Genomic DNA, 25,580 nt, shown 5'->3' with positions numbered 1-25,580 from the left:
ACCTCAACTGAAATCTCACTCTGTGAGGTACAAATCTTGAAGCTAGTTGGGTCTATCTAGCTTCGCCTACCTTGCCTTGCATTGGTCTCCTCTCGCCTGGTCCAACTGGTCTAATCCTCTCTCGCCCTGGTCCAACCAGTCCTCGTCCCTGGTTTGGTCCTCCTCGTCCCTAGTCCAGCCTGGTCTAGTCACTTGCCTGGTCTAGTAGAGTCTAGACCAGTCTTCAGCCAGTTCAAGGTTTTCTTGTCCAAGGCTTGCTTGGTTTGGTGGTCGCTGCATGACCCATACAAGGCAGTCAGTCGAGCGTCAAAGCGCACTACTGAGTCCTCTGAAGTACTACAATAGAAGGCGACCCTTGGTACTTGTTAGAAGTCCATCAACCTCATCACCCATACCTCCACACAGGACATCCCCCATTCCTCCATCCGGTTTCACATCTTCTAGATCACCTTCTCCAGTAAAGCTCTCTCCTATTCTGCTACATCAGACTATTGAGCAGCAGGCTATTGATCAACGGGCTCCTGAGCAAGAGGCCATGGAGGCTTTGGCAAGTGTTTTGGCCAAGGTGAACATCAAGTTCCCTACCTTCAACGGACTCTCTTCAGAAGATGCTGACGACCATGCAAGGAGGTTTGTATCTCTCTATAGGGGTCGTGGTCTTAATAGAGAGGATGCTTATTTGGTACTTTTCCATCTACCTTGGATGGCTTAGCAAAATATAAATGGTACAGCCAGTTTGCAGAGAACCATTTTGCAACTTGGGCAGCCTTAAGACAACAGTTCTGTGCAGCATTCAGGCCAGGTGACTATCAGGAGAAGGTTTTGGATGAGTTGGCCAACATGGTGCTCCAGCCAGAGGAGACTTTTGCAGAACTTATGACGAAAACCAAGTCTCTGGTTGCCAAGCTTCCCTAGCAACCTGGTGAATTTATGGTTAAGAAGTGGGTAGAGAAGGCGCTTCCCAAAACTTCTCAGCAAAAACTCCGAGAGAGTCTCCGACCCGACGCGACTCTAGAGGAGTTCATCGAGCTGCTACTAGGATAGAGGGGATAGGAAGCTGTTCACCAACCCCCCTCACATAGAGACTCCCTCTGTGGTTTTGGAAGGTCCTGTTGATCCATTGACTTCTTTGCGCAGAGAACTTGAAGCCCTGAAACTACAACGCGCTCTCCAAGAAGAGAAATCAATCTCTCTTAGACAAGAGAAACCACCACATCTGGAGGCTTTGGATCAAATCAAGAGAGAGCTAGAAGAGCTTCGGTCTTAGCAGGAGACTAAAGCTATGGTATGGTGCAGCTCTTGTCGCTCTCCAGGACATCCTCCACAGGATTGTCCCCTTTGGGCTTATTGCCACTTCTGTGAAAAATCTGGGCACGAAGACAAGGATTTCTACTATATCAAGGGATTGCGGCAAATACAACAAAGTCTAGGTCCTTCTCTCCAACAAGGGCTAGCACCTGCATCGAACATGGTCTCTCCCTATGGCCATCAAAACCCGTTGCCACCTCTGCTGACAACACCTCCTATGCAGCAAGGTATGCACAACAGCTGTGCATCTCCCAGCTTTTATCATGCTAGTACTCCTTTAGTTCCCCAAAGCTTCTACACATCGGCATCCGGTCCCATGCAGCAAGGGCAGAGACCACCTCGCCCCTCCAATAGGCCAATTTTGTGCTAAAGGTGCGGAGTATGGACATTATCAGAGCAAATGTCCGTTGCCAAAAGGGTCCCCTCCTTGCCGACACTGTCCTGAAGCTAAGGATCACTATAGTAAGGACTGCCCAAAACAACGAGCATCCACATCTGTAAGCACAAACCAGAACCAGCAGGAGTTTACATTCCCAAAGCTTAACCTCATCACAGTAAGCACCATTCCACAAGCCCCACCTTCCACTCTTGTAGTGGCCTCTTGAGATGGGTTGAAGTGAGTGGAAGAGCCGGCTGGCGTGCTCACACGGGCACAGAGAGTTGCTTTGGGCCTTAGCCTCTTTGGCGGTCCAATTCTTCCATCTCCTGTCACACAAATTAGTCAAACTCCCTTAGTAGCTGACAAACCAGCAGGTAGTGTCAAGAGCCAACCTACCTCGCTTCTATCAGATATTGATGGTGCTTTCATGGAAGCAGTAGAGGACTTGCAGAATCTTAAGATACCAGAGCAAGATTTACTCAAAGGAGTGAAGCCTACAACAGAGTCTATCTTGAAAAACACCTTTCAGCAAGTGTCACTGTACGACATGCTTCAACTTGATGCAAGTTTTAGAAGTGACACCCTTCCCATCATCCAGTCTCTGTACCTTAATGCAGGGCCTAATGGCGGGCACCTACCTGTGCAGCCCTTGGAGTCCTACATGATTTCATATCCAGCTGCTCCCCTCACCGACTACAAAAGTCCTCGTCTCACTGTGTCTATTCTTGGGCATCAATTCTCAGGCGTCATAGTGGATGGTGGATCTGGGATCAATCTGATGCCAGAATTTACTATGTTGGCCTTAGGTCTGCAGCCTACCCGCCCTACTCCATTCACTGTTACGTTAGCAGACCAGAGGACAGTCTACCCTGTGGGCATAGTAGAGAAGGTGCCTCTGATGGTACAAGACTTCACATTTAGCTTGGATTTTGTGGTGGTCAGTCTTCCTCAGGTGGAGGGAGGATTTCCTTTGCTGATTGGTAGACCATGGTTGCGGCATACTAAGGCACTTCATGATTGGGGACACGACGCCATGTGGATACATACTCCTGGCTCCCCCATGCAACCAATTCGGCTCGAAGGAGGTATAGATCCAGTGGTTCATCACAGCTCATTGTCAATACAGTCCAACCCCGACCCTGAGCAGCCCATCCCACCTGACGGGTCGGACGAAGACCTGCTGCAGTGGTTGGAAGCTACCGCCTCAATGACATGCTATGTGGTCTCTATTCAAAGCTCACTTGTGCGGGTAACACTCTGTCCCAGCTCCACAAGCGGACACCAATGTCCCAAGAAGTCCTACAGCAGATCCTACAACAGACAATGTCCCAGTCGAGGCAGTAAGTGTGTTAGCCCCTGATTCTCATGATTCAAATGATCCTCTGATGGAAGCCGTCCGCCTCGGGGAACCTATAACACATCACCAAAGGGGGAAGAAATCTCTTCTGCATGAACTCGCCAATGATTCCCCCCTTCCTCTAACATCTCCCAGGTCAGACGGGTTACCATATACATGTGGTAGTGATGTGTGTGAACACACTAGGACCGCCGGGGCATTTTTTCCCTCTTTAGGAGGTTTTTTCCCCCGTGCATTGTATATACGCCCATCACTCTAGGGCTATCTATCTTTCCATTGCACACTAAGTAACACACTCTCTATTGTGTGCCTTTAGCTTCCTTCGTCTTCTCCAAGCTGTGTGTTTCTCTGCAACCCTAATTCCAACAATTGGTATCAGAGCAGGCCACGTCCTCCCGGGCTTAGTCGCCAGCTGCTCCAGCAAACGCCTGCTCACTTTCTCCGATTTCAGTGAGCTTTGGCGAGCGTTCGCAGGTCGACAAGAATTTTGGGTGAGCTCGAAGAGTTTGATCTGCTCAGAATTTTGATTTGGGCTCATTTCGGCCTCCGTTTCCACTACAGGCAGTACTGCACAGGCTATTTGGTCATTTTGTGCAGAATTTCTGTCAGTGCCGTTTTCTGCATTATAGGTGCCTTATAGTCTTTACGGTTTGTGCTATATAGCACAGGTTGTTCCCGCTCCGTTTCTCCTATTTTCGGGGAGTTTTCACATCAGGTGTAACATTTACCATGGCTGACAACAACAACACAGATGTGTTCAAGATGTTTGCTGCTGAGGACAGGTTGGATGGGGATAACTACCCTATGTGGGCTTATATGATGCAACATGTTCTTGTGTCAAAGGGTGTCTGGAACATTGTGCAGGGCATTGATGTACGTCCTGGTTCTGAGGATGTAGGCGATGTTGAGGATGTTGCGGGTCTTGCTGCAAGGATTGCAGCTGTTAGAGTTGTTTTGCCTACGGCAGAACAAGCTCGTTGGGATGTTAAGGATGCGCAGGCTCATGCATCGATTGCGTTGTCTGTGAAGCGCACCGTTGTTCCTCACATCCGTTCAGCAAAATCTTCAAAACAGGCTTGGGATATTTTAGCAGGTCTTTATGCAAGCCGCAATGAGGCTAAAATTGCTTTGCTGCGTAAAGAGCTGGAGTCGAAGATTATGCATGAGGAAGATGATATGGACACTTTCCTTGCTAGTGTCAAGGATATCAATGAGCAGCTTATTTCTGCAGGTGAAGTCATTTCACACAGTTCCCTTATGCAGACTGTTCTTGATGCCTTACCAGATTCCTACCAGACTTTTGCTAGTACTTGGAGACTGATGACCCAAGGAAATCCTGAAGTTGTCAAGTTTGATGCATTATGCACATTGCTGTTGCAAGAGTCGCTTTCTAGAAAAAACAGGACTAGGCAGCGTGCAGTTGAACAGGCTTTTATTCCTTCTCAAAGAAAGGGTGGTAACAGTAATGCAGCCACTTCTTATGGTTCTGCTGCGAGTGGCAAAAATTCTATTCCTAATGCTTCTGCTGGCAGTACTTCGTCTGGCAATTCTGGTGATAAGGGCAAAAAGAAGATGCATTACCATTATTGTAAAGCCAATGATCACTTGATCAAGTCGTGTCCTAAGTTAAAGGCCAAAGAGGCTAAGAAGAAAGAGGGTGGTTCCACTGCAAATGCTGGTTCCACTACAAATGCAGCCATTGTTGAGTCTTCTGTGAAAGGAGACTGTAATGCTTATGTTGATGCAGAATGGGCTTTTAGCGCAGAGTGCACTTATAATCCTGCTGTCCATAATGCATGCTTGTCAGTTGCTGCAGATTCACATGTGTGGTATTTCGACAGTGGTGCTACAAAGCACATTACCTCACATCGTGAATTGTTTACCTCTCTCGAGTCTGTCCCTCATGGGAATTCAGTCACTTGTGCCAACAACGTCTCTTATCCAGTTCAGGGAGTTGGAAAGATTGTGCTCACTGCTGCTAATGGCAGTTCCTTCACACTTGTTGATGTACTTTATGTACCTGGGATCAAGAAGAATCTCTTGTCTGTATCCGCACTTTCTAGACTTGGACTTGTAGTCAAATTTGTGGATGGTAGATGTACAGTTCATGATCTCATTTTTGGTGATGAAATTGTTGCATCTGGGCTTTTGTGCCATGGGCTGTATAAGCTCACTTTGTATGACAAGTGTGGACAAAATTTTGCAAATGTTGTTGCAGATTCAAGGGCTATTTCAGATGCAAAACTTTGGCATGCACGTTTTGGTCATCTGAATTTTGTCAGTTTGCTGCGTTTGCAGAAATCTGATATGGTTGCTTCTTTGCCACCTCTTGAAGCACCTGTCAAACATGTTTGTGAAGGCTGTATTTTGGGTAAGATACAGCGTTCTAAATTTCCAAAGGATGGTTCAGTTCGGGCCACATGCAGGTTGCAGCTTGTGCATAGTGATGTTTGTGGGCCCATGCAAACTCCGTCCTTGGGCAATTACCTGTACTTCGTGACTTTCATTGATGATTACTCCAGGCATGCATGGGTATTTCCGCTTAAAGAGAAGTCCAAAGTTTTTATGTGCTTCAAACAATTTCTGGCTATGGCTGAAAATGTCTCGAAATGTACTATGGACACCCTCCGTTCCGATCAGGGGGGGAGTATATGTCTCATGAATTTAATGCATTTCTGGCTAGTCGTGGGATAAAACACCAATGTACAGTGCCTTATACGCCTCAGCAAAATGGTGTTGCTGAGAGGAAAAACAGGTCACTGACGGAAATGGCATGATGTATGGTCAAAAGTCAAGCTTTACCGCATTCTTTTTGGCTTGAGGCCATCGTGTGTGCCACTTATGTACTTAACAGGTGTCCTACGAAAGCTTTGCAATCTATTACTCCATATGAAGCATGGCATGATAGAAAGCCTTCTATTGAGCACATGCGTGTTTTTGGTTGTTTGGCATATGCTTTCGTGCCACAAGTGCAGCGCAGAAAATTGGATGATAAGGTTGTCAAATGTATTTTTGTTGGTTATACTGCTGAAAGCAAAGGTTACAGGTTGTATCATCCGCAAACAAAACGTATTCTGGTTTCACGGGATGTAGTGTTTGTGGAAGATTCTGTTCAGCCCTTGCTGTCATGTACTAGAGACAGTAATGTAAGCTCACAGGACATTTATGACACTTTGTTGCCTCTTTTCAATGGTGGAAATACGAATGTAAGTTCCAATGAGGCAAATGTACAGCTTATGGGGGTTTCTAAAAATGTTCTAGATCAGCCTATTACTGATGTAGATGTACATGATGTACTTGATGAGGAAAGGGCTGAAAATGAGCAGGCTAGAGGTATGCCAAAATGGCTGGTGCACACTTTGCGTGACAGTAAATTGGATGCACCTTTGTCTAGTCGTACTCGTTCAGGCTCTCACCATGCATCTTATGCATCAGATTGTTATGCTTTGGCTGTGTCTAGCTTACATGATGTTGAGGAGCCTCTGTCTTTTGATGAAGCACAGATTTAGAAAATTGGATGGCTGCCATGCAATCAGAATATGATGCACTTATAGAAAATGACACATGGACTTTATGTGATTTGCCTCCGGGCAAAAAGGCCATTGGTACGAAGTGGGTTTACAAGTTGAAACGCAAGCCGGATGGTGAGATCGATCGCCATAAGGCTCGACTTGTTGCAAAGGGTTATGCAAAGCAAAAAGGCATAGATTATGAAGAGACTTTTGCTCCCACTTGTCGTATGACTACTGTGCGTTTTCTATGTGCATTGGCAGCTCATTTTGGTTGGGATGTACATCAATCAGACATTGTTACTGCTTTCTTGAATGGCGACATATTTGAGGAAGTTTATGTAACGCAGCCTCGCGGTTTTGTCATAAAAGGACAAGAGGACAAAGTGTGCAAATGTAACAAGGCTTTGTATGGGTTGAAGCAATCTCCTCGTGCTTGGTATGAGAAAGCTGACACTCATTTGGTCAAACAAGGCTTTCGTAACAGTCCAACAGAAAGCACATTGTATGTAAAGCGTGAGGGTGATGTATTTCTCATCGTGGTTATGTTGATGATTTGCTGATCACTGGACCAAATGAGAGACATATTGCTGAATTTAAGGCTGATCTGAATGCTACTTTCAAGATGAAAGATTTGGGGCTGTTGCATCATTATTTGGGTATACAGTTTAAGCAGTATGATGGTGGTATTGCCTTGTGTCAGAAAAGTTACATAGAGACATTGCTATGTAAGTTTGGACTTTAGGATTGCAAACCTATTGCCACTCCCATGGAAACAGGTTTGAAGTTGAGTCTACATGATGCTGGTGATCCTGCTGATGTCACTCTTTACCAAACTGCTGTTGGCTGCCTCATTTATGTATGCAACACGAGGCCGGATATTCAGTTTGTAGTCTCACAGGTCAGCAGATTTATGCATAGCCCAGGTTATTTATGCATAGCCCAGGTTCTAAGCATTGGCAGGCTGTCAAGAGGATTTTCCGCTACCTTAGTGGCACTTTACATCTTGGCTTGTTTTATCCCAAGGGGGGATCATTGCCGCCAGACTTACATGCTTTTTCGGACTCAGATTGGGCTGGTTGTTTTGACACGCGAGTGTCCACAAGTGGTTTTTGTTTCATGCTTGGCAGTTCATGTATATCATGGTTGAGCAAGAAGCAACCTACTGTGGCCACTTCGAGTTGTGAGGCTGAGTATAGGGCAGTCTTCACAGCTACGGTTGAGTGTGTATGGCTCTCCTTATGGCTGATTTTGGTGTTGGACAGGACACTGCCAATACTATCTACACTGACAGTCAGAGCGCATTGGCAGTTGCGAGGAACCCAGTTTTTCATGCTCGCACAAAGCACATTGAGGTGCATTACCACTATGTCAGGGAGAGGCTCTCAGCAGGAGAGATCAGCTTGGCTTATGTGCCAACACAGGACAACCTTGCAGATCTTTTCACAAAGGCATTGTCTCGTGAGAAGCTTGAAGCTTTCCGCAAAGCTTTGGGCTTACTCCCCTTTGTGGACTGATCCTGTCCTCAGGGCATGGCACTTCCCTTTACTCATGTGCCAGCTCTCGTTCACCGCATCACTTCAGGGGGGATTTGTTACCATATACATGTGGTAGTGATGTGTGTGAACACACTAGGACCGCCGGGGCATTTTTTCCCTCTTTAGGAGGTTGTTTCCCCCATTGCATTGTATATACGCCCATCACTCTAGGGCTATCTATCTTTCCATTGCACACTAAGTAACACACTCTCTATTGTGTGCCTTGAGCTTCCTTCGTCTTCTCCAAGCTGTGTGTGTTTCTCTGCAACCCTAATTGCAACAAGACGCCCCGCCCCTTCAAAAGCACTCTGTTATGTCTGTGTCTGAAGATTTACCCTTCGAGGAGCTTCCACCAGGATGGTTACAAGAAGAGTATGCGGAGTTTCCAATCGATCAAAAACCAGCACGTGATGTCTCGAAGCTCCAAGAGGCAGCTCACTTCTCAACTTCTGAAGTACCCTCCACAGTTACACCTCCTGACCCGATCAAAAAAGTCAACCTGGGCGACCCTGACAACCCTCAGCACGTCCTCTTAGCAGCTTGGTTATGGGAGAAACCCGCATTACTTGATCATGTAGTTTCTTTTATACACTCTTTTAAGGATGTTTTTTCTTGGTCCTACAAGGATTTGGAAGGGATCGCACCAGAATTGGGTCTACACACTATCCCCCTGGTTGAAGGGGCTAAGCCGGTCAGAGGCCGAGCTTACAAGCTCAACCCAAAATATGCAGAGGCTGTCAAGTAAGCGCTCGAAAAAATGCAAGAGGCAGGGATCATTGTACCTGTGGAGCACTCTGAGTGGTTATCACCCATGGTGATAGCGCCTAAGAAGCAGTCCAATAATATCCGTGTGCGTAGATTACCGCGCTTTGAATAAGGTAACTATCCCAGATGGTTTCCCCACACCTTTCACTGAGCGTGTGCTCAAAGATGTAGCAGGGCATGTATTGTACAGTTTCATGGATGGGTTTAGTGGATACAATCAATTGGGCATCCATCCAGGTAATCAGCTGAAAGTGGCCTTTGTGACTCCCTAGCGTATTTTTATCTACACTAGAATGTCTTTTGGGTTGAAAAACGCTCCACCTTCTTTCAATAGGGCGGTATATCTCATCTTTTGTCCTCTGCTTACGGACAATCTTCACATCTTCATGGACGATTTTTCGACCTTCTTAGGTGCTCAATGTTCAACCCCAGTGGAAAATCTAGAGGAACACCTCGCTCAGCTCTCTGCTGTCTTCCTCAGGTGCAGAGAGACACGCCTAAAGCTAAATCATAACAAATGTCATTTTTTGGTCACTGAGGGTACACTTCTAGGCCATGTGGTGTCTGCTAAAGGTTTAGCACTTGACCCAGAGAAGATGGTGGCAATCTTAAAGTTACCACCTCCCATCAACCCAAAAGGGGTGCAGAGCTTTGTAGGCCACACAAGCTATTATCGCAGGTTTATACGCATGTATGCACAGGTGGCTCAACCCCTAACCCACGTAACCAGTGCTACTGTTCCCTTTCAATGGTCAAATGCAGAGGCTGAAACTTTTGCATACCTCAAAAAACGCCTCACTAAAGCGCCTATTCTAGTAGCTCCCGATTGGTCTCTTCCTTTCCATGTGCATACTAATGCCAGTCAACTAGCTGTGGGTGCGGTGCTGACTCAGCCTAGTAAGGAGTACAACGTGGATCGCCCTTTTCACTATGCGAGTCGCCTACTCACCAAGGCAGAGTGCAACTATAGCACCACAGAAAGGGAAGGTTTAGCTATTGTGTATGCTCTGCAAAAATTTCGGCATTATTTATTAGGGGTCCACTTCACAGTTATTACTGATCACCATGCCCTGCACTATCTGCTCAACAAGCCGCAAGTTGCAGGTGGAGTATGGCGATGTCTACTCTTATTTCAAGGATTTGATTTCGAAGTCGTACTCAGGCCCGGCAAACATCATGTCCTTGCCGACCACCTCTCTCGCATTCACACGGGTGAAGAAGCAACGAGGGTTGCTAACGACTTTCCAAATAGCAGTCTCTTTAAGGTGGATACCACTCCGGAATGGTACGGCGATGTTTTGCATCTGCTTTCTATTGGCGTGAACCCAGAGAACGCTTCTCCACTGCAGAAGAGACGACTGTTGTTGAAGTCTAGGCCATTCACTCTGATTGGGGGCCAGCTATACAAGTCAGGACAGGATGGTGTTCTGAGGCGGTGTGTCTCTCCTCATGAAGTGGAGTATATTTTGGAGGATGCCCACAGTGGTCCCACTGGTGGCCATTACCTTGGTCATATTACTGCCCAAAAGATTCTCAAGTGTGGCTTATGGTGGCCCTATGTTTTTCGAGATGCAATTGCCTATGTAAAAGTATTGATGTGTGTGAGTGTTGTGGCCCTAAACCAAGCAAGCAATCCAACCGTCCTCTGCAGGTCTCTATGGCATAGCAGCCCTTTGAGAGATGGGGCATTGATTTTGTGGGTCCAATTACTCCCTCCGCCTAACCAGGCAATCGGAAGTTTTTACTAGTGGCTACAGATTATGCAACAAAGTGGGCAGAGGTACTGGCAACAACGGTAGCCAAGTTTCTCTACGAAAATATTTTGTGCAGGTTTGGATGTCCCTTGGAAATCACCAGTGATAGGGGTAGTCACTTTGTGAATGAAACGATTTCAACCTTGCTTGCGAACTACAAGATTTTTCACCGAAAATCTTGTTCCTATTACCCTAGAGCAAACAGATAGGCCGAGAGCACTAACAAGGTTCTGATAGCACTTCTGCGGAAAGCATGTCATCTCCATCCTGCGACTTGGGCTCAAGCTATCCACGGCACCCTATGGGCATACCGAACTTCTTTCAAAGCCACAACCAATCACACCCATTTCAATTAGCTTTCGGTTTGGAAGCGATAGCACCCTTCGAATTCAACTCAGGATCTCCCATGTCAGTAGTCTGCGTGCCAATGGAGATTTGGGGGCGGCATCTGTCTCTCGTCTTTTCCTTCCGGATGAAAGCCGAAGTTTGGCTTCTCTGCCTCTGGAAGCAGAGCAGCTTCGTCGCAAAGCCTGGCATGATCGCCATCTGAGAAAGCCGAAAATAACGCAAGGAGCACTAGTGCTACTTTATCAAGCTAAGTATCTGAAAAAAGCAAAGAAGTTGGTCCCAGCATGGCAAGGACCATATAAGGTGATGGAGATTCTACCCCAAGGGGCCGTACAATTAGCCACCCTTGAAGGAGTTCCGTTGCCTTTAGTCAATGGATCTAGGATCAAATGCTATCATGCTTAAGCTGACGATCAACGGTCTAAAATGGTCTAAATCAAGCGTTGATCCTTGCCGATTCCTGAACCCTTAAATGGATCTTCTGGTATCACTATATTAGACATCCCCTCTTTCTGCTGTTACTTTTTCATCACTATCTCGTACACCCTCTCCTTATACAGCTCTCCTGCTGCTGACTCTGTTGCGTTGAATTGGGGAAACTCTCTCCTTCACTCTCGGTTTGCATCCTGTGTAACCCCTCTCCTGCCTGCTCTGGTGAGTATGATTCTAGTCTTGGGCTTAACCTACCCACTACCTCAACCCGACTAATGCCTTTTTACAAAGAACAAAATTCTGTTGATCTATAGCGTTTCATGTGACTAAGTTCTTTTTGCTATGCATATAAGTCTTAGTGTTCTTCAATTGGGTATTTATGAAGTTACCATGTTCATTAGTAATTCTACTTCGTGTTTTTATCTACCACAGATTCTTTCAGACAGGTTAGATTACCTGATTTCCGCATTCTGTGAATCTCCCCTGCTCTTGCTAGTCCCTTTGCCTATTTGGTGCTTCTGATGTCCTCTCGCTCATGCTGCCCTCACCTTGCATCTAACTGGTTCGCCCTCGCCTTCACCATGTGACCTCGCCCGGAAACATCCCTTCACCTTGGCTGCCCTGACCCTTGCCACCAAGCCCTAGCCCTCTCCCTCTCCCTCTCCTCTCGCCCTCGCCCTCGCCCTCTCCCTCTCCCTCTCCCTCTCCCTCTCCCTCTCCCCTCGCCCTTGCCCTCTCGCCCTCGCCCCTCGCCTTCTCCCCTCGCCCTTGCCCTCTCCTCTCCCCCTCGCCCTCACCCTGGCCTATTGCCCTCGCCCTCACTAGTTGCGTTCCTTTTGTGAGATTCAAGGCAGCATCCCCTCTTCCTCCCTCCATCGCCAAGCTTTCTCTCTCTTCACTCCTCGGCCAACTAAGCGCTGGTTAGTACTCGGAATAGCAGATAAACACAATTAAGTCAGAACAAAAAAGAGCAAAAACATTCAAGCTTGACCTTGCTACAGAGATGTATATGTATTTGGGTGTGGCAGGGTTAAGGTATCTGGTTGTGGTGTATGTAGTTGTGATTTAAGGAGCTCCCCTCAATTGCGAAAATAGTATATCAGTGTCAGGTGTTGTCATCAATTGCAGATTCAATACAGACAGATTCTCTGGTATATTTTTTCCAAGATGGTTCGTACTCGGAATCGGGAGCAACACCTCCAGTCGGAGGAAGAGTCCTCTGCCTCCTCTGGGGATAGCTCTGACAATGAATCAGACTATACTCCTAGTTCATAGCAACTTTCAGGAAAATCTTCAGAGGAAGATTCACCCCAATCAGTCACTGCTAGCAAGGTCACCACCCTCCAGGTGCCTCGCCCTTTTGGTGCCATCTCGAAGGTACCCTTACTAATGATCTATCATTTACAGGTGCCAAACCCGGCACTCAAAGATGTGTTCTCTAGCAGAAAATGATACACCTGGGTCTCCAAAATTTGGCTCAGGCCGATTTGTCCTGCACAATCTCCAGCGCCAAGCTAAGTGCCCTCTTGCTTACTTTTCCAAAGCTAAATGGAATTACACTTACAGTGGAGGATATCAGACATGCTATGGGGATATTGAATGTGCTGGCACCTTTGCCTGCCACAAAAACCTTCTTGAATCTCTCTCCGGAAGACAGTGCAAATGCGTGCCAAGAACTGTTGCTGCACTCACATGCAGACTATCACAGGAATCAGCAGCTGTATTCAATTTTCAGTATTATTTTTTACCGCGCGCACCAGACAGAGCAGTAGTTCCATCTTCTCCAGGTTCTCTAGGAATATGCGATGCTTTTTTTTGTCTCTTCCACTGCCTGCCATATCCGTTTCACCATCTGCTGTTTAAGGCGCTACAAGACAGAGCAAAGCGATTTCAGACTCAACGTAAAGGAAAAGCGAAGAGGTTCAATTGCTATGCAGCCCTTATTATGTATTGGGTAGTGCAAATTATGCAACAAAAGGCAGATGCAACCGCTGTTCTCACCTTGCAAGATGAAGTCAAAAAACAAGAACAAGGCCGTTCCAAAATGGCCAAAGGGAAAGGCACCTTACGCAAGAGGGCAAAAGTACAAAAAGATTTGACAGAGCAGCTAGCAACACTACCCTTCTCTGAATCACAGGTCAAAATCTCTGACGTCAATACTGCAACACCAGGAGTGGGCATGACTACTTCTGTGGCCACCTCTACTTTTACACCACCTCTTGTGAGTAGTGTTGCAGGCAACAAAACACACGCTCCATTTGTGTTGGCAGTACCACCTACTACTACTCTTAGTGCAGGGGCACATAGGGATACTGCAGAGGCATCTAGCTCTTCGACACCTACATCTGGGCAGCCTGACATGTTTGCCAATTTTGCGCCTCAAGCCGATAGACTTTAGATGCGGACAGAAGAGCCATATCAATGATTATGGATGCGGTTATGAATGCGGCCATCTCATTGCAAGGTACCAACGGTCTGCATCGTGCAGTCTATGACAGTATGCAAAGGGAAGTGCGTAGCCACCTTCAACAATCGATGTATAGGGACATGGTAATTGCTCAGGCTCAAGATCGCATAAAGATTCTCACTCAACAGGTAGTGGATCTCAAACATATTGTCCGCACTCAACAAATACAGTTAAAAGAGGCAAATGATATGGCCACAGTTCAGGATCTTTCTCTTGTGGTACATACAGTGTGTCCCTCGTACCAAATACCAATCTGTAGCCATTTCACAAACAGCTACAGCTACAACTACAGCTACAGCTACAACTCCAGTTTCTACGCAAGTTCTTGCTTTGGCAGGACAGATACAGCAGGATGTTTCCAAAGCCTATTCAGGGGATTCTCGAGCAGCTGAGAAAACAAATCCTACCACTATGGAGTCTAAGCCAGCAGGATCAGCCTCATCACAATTTCATGGACCCTCTATGGCCTCCCCCTCCCAGTCCACCTCTTTCCCTCAGCACTTCTACAGCTTCCCAGGATTCCAACCACCTGTTCCACCATCTCAGCCTACTCAGTCTTTTCTTGGGTTTCCACTTGTCCCACCTTCTCAGCCTACTTAGTCTTTTCCTGGGTTTCCACCTGCTCCACCTACTCACCCTACTCAGTCTGCTGCTGCTCATGGGGTGGCCACTCCATATCCAATGTACCCTCCTCATGGCCACTACCCTCCTCATGGCCACTACCCTCCACCATACACATGGCCTCCCATCTCCTTACCCACCTTTCTACCAGCCTCCTCCTCCTCCTCCATCATCCGACCACCAACAGTAGATATCACCTTGTGGAGTTTTACCAGTAGTAGACCTGGTTGCCGATCTGTTTGTTCTTCAGTTCCGCTCTCCCGGACGGGAAGCAGTCTTGTGGCGGGCAACCTGTAGCAGGCTACAGTGTCGCTTTCACAGGACAGTTAGTACAGTTAGGACTTTACAGTTAGTCTTGGGTCTGCTGATCGGTTCACACTGGACGGACTCGTTGGGCAGTGACACGTGGCAGGGATACGGTTGTTTAGTGGACATCGTGGCCAGGTCACCACCGCCACCCAGTGGAGATAGACTTAGATGCTATCATTTATGAGCCGTTGGTGGCTCTTTATGGTTGGATATATGAGTAGGAGCGGTTGGGTCAGGATCATCTTTATGTAGTCGTCTAGAGTGAGTCTATACACACAGCACGTCTTCACCATCCCGGCACATCTGAGCCTCGACACCCCATTGTACCTGAGAGTCCTGGGCTGGAGCTGAATGTGCTGCCACGCCAGAGTCGGTATTAGTTCTTTGAGATAGTCGAGTCATTTGTTGTGTTCTACTGTTGCTGTTGTGTCTTTGTGAGCTCAGTTGTTGTCTATTGTTTCCTATTTTCAGTCTGTTTTGAGTGAAGTTGTCATGCACATTGCACTGAGGAGCACCCAGTGTAGGAAGCACGACACAGTATCTGCGCTACACACATCAGGAGATTACTAGTCTTTAGACAGGACCTCATCCAGCTGGACATTAGGAGGACATGGCTAGAGCCCTCGGGCACTAGGGACAAAGACGGTTTTCTACTGGGAACATTTTGTTCATACTAAAGATGATGGTTTCATAATAGGACCCAGCTACATGGACACACACCTATGACACGACCTGAGATATGCCATTGGCGAATTTGCACTTCTTCACACCAGCTCGAGATAGAGACAGGTGGATACAGGGGAGTACCACCAAAGGAGGGGATTTGTCAGGTATGCTAGCATGAGCCAGAAACAGAGGACGTGCTGCCTATTATGAGATTAGAAGACACTTTCCTATTCAGAGAGGGCCTTGGACCATTGGCCTAGGTCATGGATTACTATGACGAGATGTTTGGGGCTGTACGTCTTAGAGATGGAGATTCAGAGTCTACTCAACAATGGACACCCCACCGAGAGAGGGTCTACATATAGAGAGATCACATATTTCTTTAGAGCCCTTGCTCAGTAGCAGCAAGATAGAGAGGAGACCATAGTTACCCGGAACACGGAATGGGAACGGTGATAGGACCCCCGTGGAACGGGGGAACGGCGGGGAACAGCTAGGGGTCCGGAACGGGAACGGCGCGGAACGGGAGGCATAAAAACACCCAAATAATGCAATTTTAAGCTTTGTGTGATTGAATAATAGTAGTGCTAGAGTCCTTTGACTCTAATACTCACAAAAAACTTGATTTGAAGATCATTCAACCTTACTATGGCAAACGTGTGTCGTATAGACCTGAGAGCTTGAGAGGGGAGGAGGGACGCGGAGAGAGAGAGAGAGAGAGAGAGAGAGAGAGAGAGAGAGAGAGAGAGAGAGAGAGAGAGAGAGTTGATGATGATGATGTTGTATTTACGTCCTCGGGGGGGCAAAATGACCCATGGGACCACAAAAAAAATCTACAAGAGGCTCCCCTCATGTGTGTAGAGGGGGTAGTGGGCTAGTAGCTTTCTTGTGTGTTAGTGTTGTGTGATGATCCAATACTTTGGCAAAGTAGATGCCTAAAGCTACTGCGGAGGGGTGTGTTCGAGAGAGAAGCTCCTCAAAGGTGACATCCCCTTGCAATAGCATTGGGAAATCAGCACGGATGTGTGCGTATGCTGGGCACTCGATGGTGACATGGGCCTCGCTTTCCACTTTGTTTAAATTGCATTGTGTGCATGTCCTTCTATTTTACTTAATATTCAGCCACCCTCTCGTTTCAATCTTGAGCATGTGTGATCGCGTGCGCATCAAAGTAATGGCCCGTCTTGCCCGGTGGGACATAGGTGTCCTGATATGCATCTGGGTGTCCCCAGTCTTGTAGGTCTCCCAATATCGTGTATTGATGTGTTTGCCGTAGTATTCAAATTTGGACCTGTGTACTGCTGTACTCCATCTAGTGTGTAGGGCTTCAAGTATGCTTCTGTCAAAATTCAGCCCATGCTCATGTTCAGTCCCTTCCTCTATGTGCATGTCTCCTACATTCCATCTAGAGAACCATTTCCGTATGTCTTCTACAAGACTGGATGTGAGAAATTTACTCTTGTAATTCTTTTGCGGTTTACATCCGGCTTGCCATGCCATGTGGGGTAGACGGCTCTCCGGAATCATCTTAACTTTCATGAGGTATCTGTGTACCCTCTGTAAGGCTTGCATTTCCAAGGGTCTCTTGCCTGTCTCCAAAAGCATCACTGAGTATGAGGTGGTAGTTTTGATCCCCATGTGTCTACATAGGATTTTTTTCTGTATCTTTTCAATGTCATTCCAAGTGCTAGCGGGGATTCTCCCCCCCCCCCACACCTCTACACCGTAAAGTATTGTTTGGACCACGCATACATCAAATGCCAGAGACTTGATTTCCCATCGCTTTGTGACACTTTGCTTGCATATGTTCTCAAATTCATAGTATTTCGCTTGTCCTGCATCAATTCTGTTTTGTGCGCAACTTTCCCATGCATGGTTTGAAGGTACATAGATGCCCAAGTACTTGAACCTCTCAACCGCTTGGAGTGTTTGCCCGTCATACGTGATGATGGGCTGATTCTCATTTCTACATGTGTGGACTGACATAACCTTTGTTTTGGTTACATTGACTGACAAGCCCGTTGCATTGCAAAATGCATGTACTGCATCCAAAAGTTTCTGTAGGAGGGCCTTGTAGGCAAAGAGAACCACATCATCGGCATATATGAGGAGAAGAAGCGTGAAAGTACCAATGCTAGGGTGATCTCCCCCCTCTCCCATAGCCTTGTTAATGAAATCATCAAGCTCATCTATGCATAGTTCAAAAAGTGTAGGTGACAAAGGGCATCCTTGTTTAACTCCCATAGTGCTCCTGAACTCTTGTGAGAAACCTGTGTTTGTCTTGAGTTTACATCTGACCTCTTGGTAGAGGCATGCCACTGCTGCCCTGAGATGCATAAGAACTCCCAGAGTTTCCATACGTGACCATAGCCCTTGACGGGGTACTGTGTCAAACGCTTTCTTGAAGTCCACAAAACAACAATACAAGGTTTTGCCTTTTAGCCTGGCTTCATCCATCAAGACCCGGAGTGTGATAAGGTGGTCTATCGTGCTGTGACGAGCTCTAAATCATGCTTGTCCAATGGCACGTTTCCCGTTATTTTCAACCCATGTGCTAAGATCTTTCTCAATAATGCTTCCAAAAAGTTTTGCATACATGAGCTCACCATGATGGTGCGATAATTAGTGAGCAAATTGCGGTCACCTCCTTTAAAGAGCGCTTTCACCCAGTTTTCTTGCCAATCTTGGGGTAAGTATTGGTTGATTGCTTGATTCATCATATGGTGTATCCATTTCTTAGCCTCAATACCTGACCATTTCAGCATTTCAGAGGTAAGATGTAATGTGCCAGCTGCTTTCCCATTCGCCAGGCTTTTGAGGCCTTTAATGACTGCCTGGAAGGTGATGGGCTTTGGATGTTCGGCCTGAGCCCCTGTGTATATCGCCTCTTGAGTCCTGATGGGGCATACAAAGTTTGTACATAAGCATATGTTTTGTTTAGGCTGAAATCTCCCATCACATCCCCTTTCTTCCCCTTCATGTTACGCCAAGCCTTCTTTGGCTCTTTCTTGAACCTGCTCAAGTCTAGTTGTTCTTTTGAGAGTTCATACATGCGTCTCTTTTTCCTCTTGAGTGTATTGTATTCTCTAGCAGCCCATTCCCAATCATTTGAGTGTTGTGCTAAGCCTCTCATCTTACGTTTGGCCTCCTTGCATTCTGCATCAAACCAAGGATTATGAGGTAAACCCTTCCTAGTCTGTTTACCACTTTGATACTTGCCCATAATAATTTTTGCCACTTCCTCCATTGCATGTCGGAAGATCTTCCACGTCTCTTCAATGTCACAAGGCATGTTCCGGTCAAACAGTAAGCTATCTAAGAGACTAGCATAGTCCTCTTTCTTCGTGAGTTACATTTTGTATGACCAATTCGGTGTATTCATTGTGTTGACAATAGGCATACTGGGCATGTGTAGGCATATATGGATTGGTGTATGGTCTGAGGTTGGTAGCCTGCTACCCACTTCAAAACTATGGACCAAGTCCAATGCATCGTATCTCACCATGGCATAATCATTTGTACTCCTCCCATGATTTGCCGTGTAGCAAGTGTATGATCCAGAGTGTACGAACTTATCTGCACCATTCATGGCTACAAGTTGCATTGAGTTCATCATACTTATCATGGCTGACCCCTGTGCATTCATGATGTTATCACTTGAACGTCTATCCCACATAGAACCAAGTATAAGTTCCCCATTCTTATCCGCAGGGTGCAGTGAATGGTCTGTCAATTGTACATGTGTGTTTCCAATCCGGGCATTCAAATCCCCAAGAAGGACAACTGCTCCCTCTTGTGCATACATTGCAATGTCTGTACATAGGTCAGCAAAGGGGTCATTTTTGGATAGCTGGTTCGTCTCATAAAAAGGTGACTCTCGATGCGGGATATAGCACCCTGCAACAAAGATCAATCCTTTTGATGAGCAAACCTTAACCCATATATAGCGCTTGTGGTCATCAATCTTGCATACCTCAACCATCTTTTGAAGCTCTTCCTTATACATTACAGCTACACCTCCTTGTCCTCGCATTTTGGTACCATTCCACCATACGGAGTGCTTGATATATCCACTAATGTCCGGCAGCCTGCATGTGTTTCGTTCCCATGTTTCCAATAGGAAGAGTATGTCAGCTTGTGGTAGAATATCCACCAACCCTTCTCCCTTATGCCATGGGAAACCTCTACAATTCCAACTTGTAACCTGTATGGTCGTGATCCCATGGGTTGCGTGCCCCTATGCATTTTTAGGCGGTGATGTTGGTTCTTTCTTCTTGAGACGTTCCTCATATGCTTTCCTTCTTGCTGCCTGTTGTGTCGGTGTTCTATCTTCACTTACATAGTATTGAGTGCCTTTCAAGTAGGAGCGTGCAGTTTCCAAAATTATGGTCCTATTGCGAGCATCCAACATTGTGCATACAACTGCCCTATGAGCATCAGTCTTCTTCTGACCCACTCTATGTGCCCCATATACCCCTGCATCTTGCATATCAAGCTTTTCTGCTAACAAGGTGGTAACATCTACGTTCAATGACATGACTGTTTCCCCCTCAGGTTCTGGCATGCCTCGTATCACAATCTTTTGGGATCTTTTCTCCCTTTCCTTGTATTCGGTAGAATCCTCATGTGTATACATACTCTCATACGTATACATCTCTCCTGTCTTGTGTCCCATGGTCCTCTCTTGTTTCACTATCTGTGCCCAAGATGGAGGAGACCCCTCGGGTGCATCGGTTACATTATTGGTGACCTGTGTTATGTGACTGCCTTGTTCCAACACTTGAGTTTGCAGCGTTTTCAGGGTGTCTTCTTGTTGCTGAAGCTTCAGAGCTTGCAGTGCAATGGTATGATCCAACTCTTGGTTGTGTAGTGTCAGGTTTTTGAGGTCTTCATTTTGGCGTGAAATAACCTCATTCTGTTGTCGTACCTGTTCTTGGATAGACAGTAGTAGTCCCCAGATGTCCTGTGTAGTACATGTGATCGTCATGTCCCTTGAATCCTTGTGGGGCATGTCCTTCGGCATTGATTTGATAGGTGATGAGCTCACTGTTCGACCGCTTCTGGATACCCTTTGATTAATGTGCGCTGATTGCATAGGTGGGGAATCATGCAATACCTGTCAGCACTGTCGGCACTGTTGTTGTCGGGCTATCACGGCAGTGAAGAGAGTACCTTGGCAGCCATGGTGTACAGGCAGGCAGGTGCGAAATTTAATGCGCCAGCTGACTGAGGTGCGCAGGCAGGCGCACGCGGGCATAGATGCAGGCGCAAGTGCAGGTGCACAGGTTGAGAGAGAGGGGGAGAGGGAGAGAGCCTTGTAGTTGAGAGTCAAGACTCGAGACTCGAGAGGGTAGAGCTTGAGCTTTGGCCCTTGAAAGCTTGTGTGCATTGTGAAGGTAAGGGGTGGGGGGAAGGGCATTTAATAAGGGGGAGCCTCACAAGATAAAGCACATAAATCTGAAAATCTGCCCGTTTGCAACCGTTCCGGGCTGGCCATTCCGGTACCAAATGTATGGCCGCTCCGTGCCGTTCATTATTGCTTGCCCTCATCTCGACATCCTAGCTACATTTTAGCTTCTTTTAGAGCTGCTATTTTTAGGTCTTAGCAGCTTGTTACCGGGCTTTTCATAGTCACTTTGCACTACACTTGTTTCCAAAACAAGTGTATCACTTACCGCCATAGCCGCAAGAGCTGTTTCGCTGTGTTTCATTTTGTTTCGTTTCAATTATGCGAAGAGCAAATGATAGAGCTTAGCATTACAATGCACATTATACTCATGACAACAATATTGAAGTTAATCATGAGGAAAAATACTACCATCAAATCATACAAGGCGTTAAACAGCTAAAATAGCTTACTATTCGATACTTTGTGTGTGACTAAGACTTTTAAGGGTTGGGATTTTATGTAGTTGTGTGTGTGTGTGAAAATTAAGAGCGTGTAGTTTGATGTGTAGATATAGATGGCAGAGTATTAACATATTTTAAAGGTTATTTTGGCCCATGACACCACAATAAATGACAATCAGTAAAGATGACGCATCATGAAAAGTGCCACGAGAGAAAACAGTTTAGTGATGAAAGCTAACTTGTGAAAAGCTAGCTCTAGTTAGCCTTACAGAATTTGTAGCAAGAGAGAGAATCTTTTACACCACTATCTAGAGTGAGAAGGTCCTTGTCATACTTAAAGCATGGGTATTGTGACTTTTACAGGTATAGAGAACAAAACATGTTGTCACCTGCTTTTCGAAAATCGTTTTATTGTTTTGATGCTGGTGCTTAAAACTAGACCTAAAATCATAGTCACATGAGGACGGGGACGGGTCTCGGGGACATGACGGGTCCTAGGGACGGCGACGTGGCAAAATAGGGGACGGCGGATGGGCGAGGGGACGCGCATTAAAAAACACTTGTTCATTCCACCATGCCCATGTGAAGTTGGGGGAGGAAGGGGGTTGAGAATCCATGGCGGGCTAGAAGGGAGGAGAAGGAGAAGGGCTTAGAGAATCTCCGGATCCATCTTGAGATGCCATAGATATTAGAGAAAAATTAAAATGGAAGCTCGGAGATCCGGAGAGAAGGAGAGAGGGGTAGGCTTCAAGGCTCCAAAGTATCAACTTGGAGAGGAGAGACTCAAGTCTCAAGAGGGGAGGGCAAGGCTCAAGGCTCAAGAGTCAAGCTTGAAGCCCTTGGGTATGTAGTATGTAGTATGAGGCCTTAGCAAGTTAGCTTGAAAATGTGTCCTCCTTGGGCCTATTATATAGAAAGACCCCCCTAGTGAAACGGCCACAAAACGGCTCTGTTTTTTACTTTTGAAATTTGAAAAAGCCAACCTGGCGCCCCCTGCCCGCGTCCCATCCGCACCCATCACCAAGGATGCGCGTCCGGGGACGCGTCCCCCCTACGCACCCATGTGAGGGACGTCTGAGTGTCTCATTCCCGCGTCTCGTCCCTCGTCCCTGCATCCCACATCACGTCCCCGCCGTAAAGCCCCCCGTCCCCAGGTCCCCTATTTCTATGCCTAAAATAAATATTCAGGGGTGAAGTGGGTGTTTGGTCATTGTAACTATGTCAGACTTTATAAATGATTAATTTATTTACAAGAAAAGAATTATCTAATAATTTGTGTGCACATCAAAATAGATCTAGCAATTTCTGGGGCCTCAGGTGCGCCCAAGTTTGGGCCAGAGCACCTCAAGGAGAGACCCTTGCAGAAAAATACCATGAAGCCCTAGTGATTGGGAAATCGGGTCTTCAATAAAGGGGTAGATAGTAGCCTCAGATTTCAGGCTCAAAAAATTACGCGCGCTAGTGCAAGCACAGGAATGAGATGGGGTCCTTAGACTATTAACCCTAAGGCCTGATTATTTTACAGCCTTAGGATAAGTTAGTTAAAAGTATTCTTAAATGATTTGTGCTAGACCAAATGGCCGGACAAGTGCTAATAGGTAATGCCAGAGTATTGCTGGTACGGCAATGCGCTAGGGAGCAGATAACGTTTTCATTTGTTGCATCTATGTGTGCAGTTGTGCACTTAATTGCACATTTCATTGACTAGCATAGGATTTTTAAAGTCAAAAGTTGAATGGTTTAAAAATTTTTAAGTAAGTGTGCCACTTGGCACACTTTCCCATGCAATCTCTCTCTCTCTCCCTCACTCCCTCTCTTCATGCTAGCGCCCCCTCTTCTAGAAGGCTATAAGAGAGCAGCCCCTTCCCCTCTTGCCAGGTTGGCAGTGCACTACCCTCCCCCCCCCAAGTTGACCATCCTCTACGCAGTGAAGTTCTCCATTGAAGCCTGAGAGCAGCACCTTGTGGTGTATGTGGAGCCTCTGAGCACCCATCACCTAGAACAAGGCCTCTCATGGTTGCATGCAGCTTTGGGAGAAGTTTCATCGCGTATAGTAGTAGAAAACTCTCTTTCTCCCTTGTCTAGTTGCTGCAAATTCCGTGTTTTCAGCCCCTAATCACTTGTATTAGGGTGAATTTCAGCAAAGTCTTAATAGAATCTCATTCTTCACTACCTACTCTACACATACACCAAGTTTGGAGCATTTCCATCGCGAAAAGGACCTCTATTTTGGCATTGGAACGCGCTCAGGTAACAATTTCTGGTTATGTGCAGAAAATTACAGCAAGAGTGTGTGTGTGTTTTGCATGTTTCTGTGGTTGGTTGATTGCAGGAATGATTACGTCCAAAGTGGCACAGTTAGCGGAAGATAGACCCTCATTCGTGAGAGCTTCCGATGAGTTTTGTGGAAGGTAGACTCTCCCCTATGAGAGCTTCCCAAAATCTCGTAGAAGAGGATAGATCCTCTCAGTAGTCAGAGAGCATTTCTTCTACTCTCTCAGTCAAAAGCAGAAAAAGGCCAAGAAAGAATAGAGGACGGGCTTTCGCCCCGTTCCTGTGCTTGTAAAGATTCTCCCTTAATAATAAAGATATTCTCTTTATGGGGGGGGACCAGCCCATCTTCTGGTCCCCAATGAAGTGTCAAGCTTTCTCTCTCTCTTCAAGTATTTGAAGTACAATTAAAAGTCAGTTTACGCTTCCGTATTTTTGTGACAGTCATCTTGTTTTGTCTTTGTTTAGAAAGAATTAGGTGTTTTGAGTCTTTTTTGTGTTGAGAGGATGGAAGGGATGCTATCAAAAAGTTTCAGCCTTTTGGTCTTATAATACATTTTGGCTCATTTCATATTGTATTTGTTGTGCCGTTTGGTCTGAACCCTCTAAGGTGGCTATTTTCTAGCAGCATGAGGTTCTTCTTTTCAGAAAGTAGAAAAGAATATTTATTTAGGCTCTCTGGTATTTGTTGTTCCGTTTGGTCTGAACCCTCTAAGGTGGCTATTTTCTAGCAGCATGAGGTTCTTCTTTTCAGAAAGTAGAAAAGAATATTTATTTAGGCTCTCTGGTATTTTTGCCCAGCTACTTAAGTTTCTTTACGTTATGTGGAGTCTGGAGTAAAAGGCAGATTATTTTGTGATGCCACACACTTCTATGAAACCATACAGCTCACTCCATGATAATTTCTTAAAAGGTTTCTGCCATAGTTTTGATAGCTAAGAAAACCTTTTTTTTATCATAGATGCAAGTGCATGAAGATACTGTTACCTCCGTAAGGTATGTTGATGGACTTCAAAGGCTCGTAACTGCATCATCAGATGCAACCATAAAGATCTGGACCATGGATGAAGGCAGAGGGGCGTGGACAACGAGCATTAGTACAAGTCCAACTGGTACTGATATGTCATTTTGGTCAACCTAGCTACTGTCAAGCTACGAGTCAAGCTTTCCACAATGTAGTCTGATTCCTTGTATCAAGTCTAGCAATACTCTAACTACCCACACTCTTGCAGCATGTGTACCTGATATGCAGTTTCTTGAGCACGAGGGAGCAGTATTATCTCTTGATGTGCAGGAGGATAGTAACATTGTTGTCTCTGGAGATGAGGATGGTAAGTACTTTCTTACTCCTATGGACTTCACTTGGACAGACTTTGAGATTCTATTAATGATATATTCTAGGGAAAATTACTAAGTACCCCTGAAATTTGTGGAAATTCCCAATATACCCTTGCATTATTTTGGGATGGATTTGCCCTTGCATAGTCTAATGTTCATGACAATGGAGATCCATCTTTTAGCGTCTTAGACAAAATTATTCACCAATGAGCTCAAATAGAGGCATTTGTGTTCAAAAATGATGAACAATTCCATCTGGAGAGACCTCAATACCATCTAAAATCCTAGTTCTATTATCTTCTATTGAGGAGAATCAATCTTCCTATGAAGAGTTGCCAAAAAATTTGTTTTCAAAGATGTTTGTGAGGTTAATTAGGGGTATTTTGGGAATTTTGGCAAATTTGAAGGGCATTTTGGGAATTTTGACCAAATATGAGGGGTGCATTGGGAATTTTTGAAATTAGAGGTGTATTTTGGGAATTTTCACAAATTACAGGGGTATTCTGGTAATTTTCCCTAAATTCAAAGTGGCCTATGGTAGTTTAATATACATGGGTATTTGGGAATTACAGGGGTATTTGGTATTTTTCCCTAGATTCCAAGTGGCCTATGGTGGCTGTATTTATTGTAGCTAATTTGTTTTCTGTGAGAAATGAATTCAGGGGGAA

General features: G+C 45.9%; 2 protein-coding genes across 5 annotated transcripts in view; one reads left to right on the top strand and one right to left on the bottom strand.

Annotated features, from left to right (window-relative positions):
- The window catches only part of LOC147435098 (uncharacterized), a 256,763-nt gene that overhangs the window by 210,601 nt on the left and 20,582 nt on the right, over positions 1–25,580 (top strand). For all 4 annotated transcript variants that reach the window (XM_086491450.1, XM_086491452.1, XM_086491451.1 and 1 more), the window contains 2 exons: positions 24,536–24,686; positions 24,807–24,905. In XM_086491450.1, coding sequence (XP_086347576.1) covers positions 24,536–24,686; positions 24,807–24,905 — 250 coding nt within the window. The remainder of the gene's footprint in view (positions 1–24,535; positions 24,687–24,806; positions 24,906–25,580) is intronic.
- Positions 19,691–20,476, bottom strand: LOC147435099 (uncharacterized). The gene has a single exon (XM_086490677.1). It carries the CDS (start codon positions 20,474–20,476, stop codon positions 19,691–19,693), a length of 786 nt encoding a protein of 261 aa, XP_086346803.1.

The sequence above is a fragment of the Adiantum capillus-veneris genome, chromosome 19 (assembly GCF_014529385.1).
Source record: "Adiantum capillus-veneris isolate H3 chromosome 19, ASM1452938v2, whole genome shotgun sequence".
NCBI classification, from domain to species: domain Eukaryota; kingdom Viridiplantae; phylum Streptophyta; class Polypodiopsida; order Polypodiales; family Pteridaceae; genus Adiantum; species Adiantum capillus-veneris.
This window is presented reverse-complemented; position numbering and strand designations above follow the sequence as displayed.